This window comes from Sphaeroforma arctica (assembly GCF_001186125.1).
Source record: "Sphaeroforma arctica JP610 unplaced genomic scaffold supercont1.560, whole genome shotgun sequence".
Taxonomy (NCBI): Eukaryota; class Ichthyosporea; order Ichthyophonida; genus Sphaeroforma; species Sphaeroforma arctica.
Window position 1 is genome coordinate 39,467 of NW_014039998.1, and position 8,941 is coordinate 48,407.

The window sequence follows — 8,941 nt, forward strand, 5'->3', positions numbered from 1 at the left end:
ATATATATATAGGAGTATATACATATATATATATGTATATTGTGTGTGTGTGTAACTGTAAATGTATATGTAAAATTATTTGAATGTATATATATATGCATATATATATCTTTATATATATATATATATATATATATATTCATATATATATGTGTGTGTGTATGTGTGTATGTATGTATGTATGTATGTATGTATATGAGAATAAATCTGTGGATAGGTTATTAAACGTGGGAATACATGCACGTGTATGTATCAATAGCAGCATACCTTTGGTTCTCTATATGAGTAGATTCATACGCCTGATTATATCTCAGGTACCTTAAAACGTAGAGATTAGTTTTCTGTTCGTTCAATATTAATATACTTCTCCACATAAAGTATATGTATACATATTCTTTTGGGTCCTTGTACCTTGTATGTGTGTGTACTATATACGAAAATATATTTATATACATATATCTATATGATTCTTCAGATTTTTATTTACTGAAGCGGACGCATTCTCTTAATATTTGAACATATATATAGATATATACAGACATGCATGTGTGAAATCATATGTGATTATGTATTTGTTACCGCATATAAAGAACCCACTAATTCTGCTAGCTATATGTATGACATAGGCCTCAAATGACTGTAATTGTGTGTGTCCTTGATAGCCTCTTGTTTGTCTAACACGCTTAGTTAATGCGGTGTAAAATACACTGCACGGGTCCATACTTTTATATTTCAACGAACGAATGTAATATCGTGAGTTTATGCGACTTTACGGGAGCTATGAAACCCACACGCGTCCATTGCGTACACGATAGTATCAATCGCCCCAATTTCCAACCCAACCGAAGTTCCATGTAGCATAAGGTGTACATCTACACCGTTTTATTCAGAGTCTAAATCATGTACTCGCTATATCCAGCAAGCGCCAGCTGTATACGTTGAGTGTGGAGGGTGTCCCTCTCGCAGTTCTTTCTGCATATACCTATCACTCTATTGAAAGGCAAGGCATGCACTCCAATTGCCCCATCACAGCGCTACCGACAATTGGCTCAGGACAAACAGCTACTCGAAAGGAAACTGGCAGAGTTGAAGAAACAAGTAGACGGATACCGACGGGAAAACGAAGCTCTGAAGCTAGATTCCGTCGACATACAAGCCGATCTGAGGCGCAGCAACGACCGAATCCGCTCGATGGAAGAACAGGCAAGGCGCGATGAGCGTGTGTTCGAGGAGCTCGAAGAAAGGCTCGCCGACGCTAGTGAGGAGAATCTCAGGCTGAGAGAGGAGTTACAAATGTATGAGTCGCCTGCGGACGGAACGTGTCGTTGTGATACTACATGCCTGATAGATTGCTTGTTTCTAGTGTCTTGCGAGTGAATCACGTTACTTTTGGGGTTTTAGATTACGCTTGACGGACAGTGTGTTGGTGATGTTCTATTTATCTCGTGCGTACTACCTGTGTTATAGGACTGTACCTGATAGACTGCGCTGTGGTGATCTCCGCCACATTGTCTGTGTGATTTGGCGTCGCCCGTAACAAGCTGTCTGTTAATTAAGTCTTGCCAAGTTGCTATGTTTTATTGATAAACACAGCTGCATGGCTCACTAAAATTCATTGTTTTCTTTTGTGATGATACCAAGTATCTTTGTATGCTTCTTGGCCACCAAAATAGTAGAATCAAGCGCAGAGAAATCCGGCAGAGCCGATGAGTTTTTAATTGTATCGACCGCAGCACCGCATTGTCCGAGGAATATTAATTTACACAGAAACCACCGATCTAAGCCCTAACTCCTAATCTGGTACCATCAGGTGCACTGACGAGAGAGATGTAGCTGTCAGCAAACTACGTGAGCAAAACAAGGCAAAGTTTGATCATGATGGCATCATCAATGAACAAATGCAGCGACTTGAGGCCCTGAGAGCGGAAAATACAGAGATTGACTCGCACCTTCAGGTGAGTTTGATCGATTATTTTATGCACTTGTATGCGCTCGTCCGTGACAGCCACCGCATGATTACTTTAGCACATAGTATTGTAGCTGCAGCAATTGGCACTCTACAAATAGTACGGGTCTGGTGTGGGATTACATACGTACACGGACTGAGTGTTTGCATACGGCCGTGCTCACAGGGGGCCAAGCGAGCATTAGAACAGGAGCGCCACATCAGTACGGGACTGAACATGGAAATACAGTCGATAAATGAAAACCTAATGGCTCGTGGCCAGGAAGTGCAGGATCTCGTTGCAAGGAACAGAGCTCTGGAGGAGCAGATGATGACGCTGAGGTATGTATACTTGTGGGTTTAGACTCGTAATGTCAGTGTGGCTCTTTGGAAGTACTTTCTCCGGTGTGTAGTCATTTTCATTGCCCATGCATGTTGAAGATTAATTATGATATGCCAACTGACGTTGACCTCGGCCGTCCAAATGATTGGTATGTGTCCGGATTGTATATTTCTTATGATTGCATGGCAATTTGTACCAATTTCAGAATTGCTTAGCATGTATTTTCCTCGAACAAAAGCTAACCATATTTCATTCGCTCGCAGAATACAAACAGTCAGTAAAGAGTCGTATGACTCGTTGGCGGCGCAAGTGTCGCAAACAGCCCTCAGGCTGGAGCGTACGGAGACCGAGCGAGAGACTTTGAGGAAAGACTCGCAGGTTGGATTGAGTCAGCTGGAGAATCAGTTAATTGGCATGCGAGATCAGCAGGTATAGTATACCCCAGTTGTGTCACACTTCAGGCTTGGAAACAATCGCTCAATGGTAGTAGTCCGATTTTCCGGCTCTATTATAATAGGTTGACGGTCCTCTTTCAAATTTCTGTAGGCTAATCTGGTAAGCCGCTACCGTGCTGTTGTCGCGGAAAACAAGCAACTGCAAAAAGATGTTGATACTAATCTAAAGCGATATCAGGGTCAAACGGGAAGGAATATGGTACTGAGCGAGGAGGTGAGCGGATCCCAAATACTTTGTTGTTTTTCTATGTAGACTCGACCGTACTACTCCACACCGTTAGCACACATGTTTTATTTGCGAGTCAACCACGTTGTCGTACAGATCACAACATGCACGGACCTCCGTGAGTGTCGTAGGTCAAGTGGGTGGTAGTGACAAGTTGTTGCATGCGTGGGCATACCTGGAGTAGCTCGAAAATCATAAATGGAATACCACGTAGTTCATACATGGAACATAACTGAAAACACACATCTAATTTCGATATGTTTGTCATTCGCGCACATTCTCACAGCTCACGAAAATGGAGGACGAAGTCCGGGAGAAAATGCAGACTATATCAGAGAAAGACTTCAGCATACAAGAGAAGGCCGATGTTATACGGTGCAAGCTGGACGAGATAGAGTTGTTGAGAGAGGAGTTGCGCGAGTATGAAATGAAGAGCGTAGAGCTCGAGATGTCGGATTTAGACCTCAAAACTCAAATCGACAGTCTTGTGAAAGCGATCAACGTGGCTAACGATGAGCTTTCTGAGAAAAAGGAAGATTCATCTCGTCTAAAGTCTGAAATCGAGAAACTTACCACAACAAATAACGCTCAAAAGGTTCGTACATTATATTTTGTCTCCTCTTAAGGGTTTTTGTAGATCGTAAGTATAACTTTGTACCACGAACGAGCTGACATGGTATATACCCAAGATGAATAGTATTGGATCGTGTCGCCTAAACACCTTGGAGGTTTAAGGTCATATAGATATCGGTAATTGCATAGTATTTTGCACTTCCATTCACACGCGGCTGTTCACGTTTGCGCATTTCAATTTAATTTATCGGTAGTAATTCAATTTGTGTTGGTAAATTAAAATATTAGTATATTTCTTTCTTTTGGGATCTAGCTCACAACCAATCTTTCTTTTTCTCTCTGTATTTCTTCCGCTACAACTTTTCCAACCCACAGGCAGACCTCGAGCAGATGTCAATACAGTATTTGGACCTAATTGATCGATTACAAAGGTATTGTGCTCGCAGTTAGTACACCCATTTGTGGTAGGGAACACGAATTTATTTACTTTTGGTGTCCTCTAGCTCTAGTTAGAGCTTCAGGTACATTGGTGATGATGTGACTATCAACCTGTGCTGTGCTCCACCTCAGAGCAATGTCTCAAATGTCTGTATACCTCTGCCAAGCAGGGAAGCAGGGGACATCACTAAAGCTCAGGAGGCGGTCCGAAATGCTACAGATAAAGGTAAGTACTAGAATCGGACACTGTCGGTGGGTCTTTAATGAAGAGGGACGCTGCTCATTTCAGTATCGCCAAAACATCAGCCAGTAAGGAAATTCGATATTTAAATTAACTTCACTTTTTCCCCGCGACTCTAGAGTGCCCAAATTGTAGGGAACTTAAACTAAAACTCGCCGGCTCAGGGCTTGAAAGAATAAATCCTATGAAAATTGCGAAACGGGTATGTGTACGCAATTTTCAAGTACAAAAAAATGAGTGTCTCGTATCCCATAAATGACGAAAATTGTCACTATATATGTCCATCTACATACGCGAACATCTTTGCGGTCGACAAACCTTTCAGTGCACAATATCAAGTGAGATGAGTGAAATTGGTTGCACCGATGTTCTTAATCTTAAGTCTTGAGATCTGACATCTCAATTCCTCATCACAGGTGACTGATAATGAGCACATGCAGCAGGCGATGAAGGGTCTCAGCGCGAAGCTCAGCAGCCTGCTATAGAAGCAAACGATATGCAATAAATAATATAGTATTAGTCAACTACTTTGTTTTGAAAGATAAACACGACTTTTATCGTATAGCGCACTTGTTGTAAAGTAGGGCTCGTCGCATGTTGGCAGCTGTCAGTCGATATCAAGTGCCAATAACCTACGATGGCCGTCGATAATGAAGCATTTTCTGTGGTCATGCCTTTCACTTTCGCTGTTAGACTCTGTGGAGCCGATTTCAATAGGCAGGTTTCAATGTCCAATTTAAATCATGTATTTTCAGTCAGTTCCTTGACCAGATGAAATTTGCCTTATCCGCACGAGTGATTCGCGGCTAGCTCCGCTATACTACAATAAAAAATCCAACAAGAAAGGTATACATTCTTAGCTGAACGTTGTCAAACTTGAAATGATCATTTAATTGACATACTATTAGTGAACAAGCCAGGCACTTAGTGGCGCTGATGATGCGGCTGCCGTTTTTTAAGTCTACATTAGATCTTTATCGAAATCAATTGCCTATTGGTGAAATCGATCTCGATTTAATTTCGACCGCGGTGATTGCGGTGACGTAATTTTCGACGACAACATCACATTTTTACTGTTTGATTGAAAGCATGACTCTCTTAAACCAGGTATACCATCGTAGATGACAGTACATTACTACAATATCCCCGAACTGTATAGTAACCGCAGCGAGTGATATAGAATGTGATTTTCATATCCGTAGTATCAAACCTCGAATATGAGAAAGTAGGAAAAGAAATATCGAATTATCGAGTAATTTTGCTCGAAACTTCTGGGTGGCAAGTTACACCATATTCAGATATATCCAATTCGAGCACGAGAAAAAATGGCAAATGTATGCAAAACATGCAACAAGAGGTGTAAATGATCAAACGTCATCCACAAGCTTTACATTCATTCGAGAACATCATGTGAAATAGTCTTGCAGGGCCTTGCTCTCTAAGCGCTCTAAGAGTTTCGACCATGGTCGGGCTATCCCTGTGCACGTGTCATTTTTGCAAGGAAGTTAGAGCGTCGATAGAGTTGGAAGGGAATTGTGCACTGTGATACATGGGTACTTGAAAAGGCCGCCAGAATAAGTGGAATTGAAAGTGTGCCGCACGCTTTATACAAGATATGGGAAAGTTTGCATTACCTTAAACAGATAAGGTCAGTCAGCACACCTTGATCTCATAAGAAACGGATATTTTAACAAAACACCGTTTGCAAAGGGACATCATCATAAACGTGTGTGAACAACACCACGGGTTACAGTACCAACTTGAGGGCTAGTCAGGTAGTTAATAGCTTTAAGAGTATTGAGTGATTGGAATTGAATGCTCTAACTTCGTTCGGTGGTCAGAATCGATGAAAGTCACATACAGTCAGACTAACGAGTTTGTCGGAGACACTATTCTGGTACCTTTTTTAAAGTCCTTTATTGGTCTCATTAAATTGATAGGGTGGTAAATTCGACACAATCGCTTTTGATTCGATTGCCGCTCCCCTTTTGTACTTTTGAAAGACCATAGCCTTCTGAAAATTGATCAAGAAGGCTATGGAAAGACCCCTTTGAGCTATCCGTTGTTCTAAAAAAGAAGCTATATGATTTGATAAAGCAAGCAGTTAGGGAGTCATAAGACAGGTTTTTTTAAATAAAATATGTCTTAGAAGAGATAAAAATAGAGGATGTCTCTATACCACATCATACATGGCCAAAACTGCATGTACGGGCGACGCTTAACAACACACGAGCCTTAAATTTATCCAGCAGAATATTTTGGCCAGTTAAATCTACTTTACTGTATGACTGCGATTCGTAGCTTAACCTGACTCAGCAACCCCCCCCCCACACACACACACACACACCCAATAACTGCCTGTATCGTGCCCTATTACCTTTGTGATATATTCGATTTTACCATATCGTTCCATTTTGGTGTTGAGTAGTCGGTTTATGCAGATCGACTGTGGCTGTTTTCTGTCGAATTTTATCATATATACTAAATGTTTAGTGTTGTAGAGAGCAGAATATCACTGTTCTAGTCCACTGAGAACTGCAGCTGTGCGTCGACATGTATATCCCGAGTGAAACCTTCATACTGATTAATAAGTATGAAGTAGTAAATCTTGACGATGATGTAGAGCCTCAGATTCATCACGTGGTAGTTTATTTGTGAACTATATTGTGTGTGCTTTTCGAAGTTTTACGTTATTTTTTTGTGTTTAATGCAAGGAAGTACAAGGTCCGTCAAATGCGCATTTACCAAGGATTAGATACTATATCTCTATCCTGAAGCACAGTGTACTCCTGTTCAAATGATGAAAGCACTCGGAAATACAAAGAAACTTTGTGATAGATTGAGGTTTAGAAAGGGCGCTCTGTATTATAATTAGAGCGCGATTCATAAGAGAATACGTAATGACCCGGAGAAACCTCAATAAAAATAATCGAAAGAAGCTCAAAAAAATTGAGAAAAAAAGTCTCTATAGGAATCTCTGACATAACAGGTGATAAGCTATGCGATTTTGTGTTGAACTTTTCAGCAGTTGAAGCAAAGCTCGCAAGTATCTATGACCTCTCACGTCTTTGCTTATATGTAGTCGCGTCTATTCTAAATGAGCGCCTAATTGGCCCTTTGTTCTGTGAGAGGAATGTATTTATTTATCCTCTTTGCAAACACAGCACCGATATCGATCGTCATTACCTTCAGCAAGCTTTAACGACTGTAAAGTTTTACCACGGAGAAGAGAGCGCAGCTCAGGAATTTTGTAGACATTCTACTTCATGCTGTGTCAACTTTTGTTTGTATAGGCTAATCCAACTTTCGACAATAATTTCCACTTGATCGACTGTGAAAAAAAGTCAGTCAATTTACCACTATCGTTTAAGGATTGCATACACACTGTTACGTTCAAAGCGCTTGAATCACGGCGATTAACGTTGAACACTATGACAGCTGGTGATTTGTTTTAATTTCGTCTCAACCTACATTAGCTGTCCGAATGGCCATCACCCTGTCTAAATGACATACAATGTTTGGAAACCCATTTCCCTTCAGGTGATGCTATACTTTCTCAGTGAAAACTTTAGTAAGAGCATACAATCGACAACTGTCAGCTAGCTACCAGTTGTCATTATTGCAATTCACCAAAAGATCCTTTATCGAATTGATGTACGAAGTGGCCTAAAATGTAACAATGCATACTACATTCCTATGATCGTTTAATCACTATGCGCATTCATACATGCTGGGTATTCATAAACCAGATTCACGCTATGACTGTATTAGGAGAGCTGTAGACAAAACTCTGTGAGGTACATCGCCAATACATGTGTATGATGATGAACAAAGCTGCCTACATAGTGTAAGGATATGTACTACATCCCTAAGATCCTTAAAACACTATACGCGTTCACACAAGCACGTTCTTCAACCCCAGATTTACGCTATAACTGTATTAGGATAGCTGTAGAGGTAACTTTATCAGGTACATCGCCAATATAAATGTATGATGATGAACGAAGCAGCCCACATGGCGTAAAATATATATACTATATCCATATGATCCTCTAAGCACAATACACTTTCATACCAGCAGGGTATTAAAACTCAAGATTTACTCTATGTCTGTATTAGGAGAGCTGTATAGGAAACTATCAGGTTCATCGCCGACACAAGTGTATGATGAAGAACAAAGCAGCCGACATAGTGTAATCAAAATTTATTACATATCTATGATCCTTTAAGCACTATACGCATTCATACAAGCAGGGTATTCAAAAACTTACACGTGTAAGAATATATACTACATCCTTTATATGATCATTTAAGCAATATACGCATTCAAAAAAAAACAGGGTATTCAAACCCCGAGTTATACTATGACTGTATTAGGAGAGCTGTGGAGGGAATTCTATCTGGTACATCGCCAATATATGTGTTTGATGATGAACAAAGCAGCCTACATAGTGTAAGAGTATATACTACATCTTTATGGCCCTTTTAGCACTATACGCATTCATATAAGCAGGATATTCAAAAACCAGATTTACGCTATGATTGTATTAGGAGAGATGTAGAGGAAGCCCTTGTTCAACTTCATGTTGATCTGTTTACTTTCACCATTATATCGTAACCCTGTCCGCGGTCAACGTCAAATTCGTAAGGTGTGGTTATGTTGACCCAAGCTTATGCATTGCCCTCTGTTGATGCATATACACATATGTTTAACTTCTCT

General features: G+C 40.4%; 1 protein-coding gene across 1 annotated transcript in view; it reads left to right on the forward strand.

Annotated features, from left to right (window-relative positions):
- Positions 1 to 4,281, forward strand: part of SARC_07236 (hypothetical protein) — a 4,910-nt gene extending 629 nt beyond the window's left edge. The window contains exons 2-9 of the mRNA XM_014298834.1: positions 1,033 to 1,295; positions 1,811 to 1,955; positions 2,133 to 2,287; positions 2,552 to 2,717; positions 2,835 to 2,957; positions 3,256 to 3,564; positions 3,918 to 3,973; positions 4,151 to 4,281. Coding sequence (XP_014154309.1) covers positions 1,033 to 1,295; positions 1,811 to 1,955; positions 2,133 to 2,287; positions 2,552 to 2,717; positions 2,835 to 2,957; positions 3,256 to 3,564; positions 3,918 to 3,973; positions 4,151 to 4,217 — 1,284 coding nt within the window. The 3' untranslated portion in view covers positions 4,218 to 4,281. The remainder of the gene's footprint in view (positions 1 to 1,032; positions 1,296 to 1,810; positions 1,956 to 2,132; positions 2,288 to 2,551; positions 2,718 to 2,834; positions 2,958 to 3,255; positions 3,565 to 3,917; positions 3,974 to 4,150) is intronic.
- Positions 4,282 to 8,941: the final 4,660 nt, after the last annotated feature.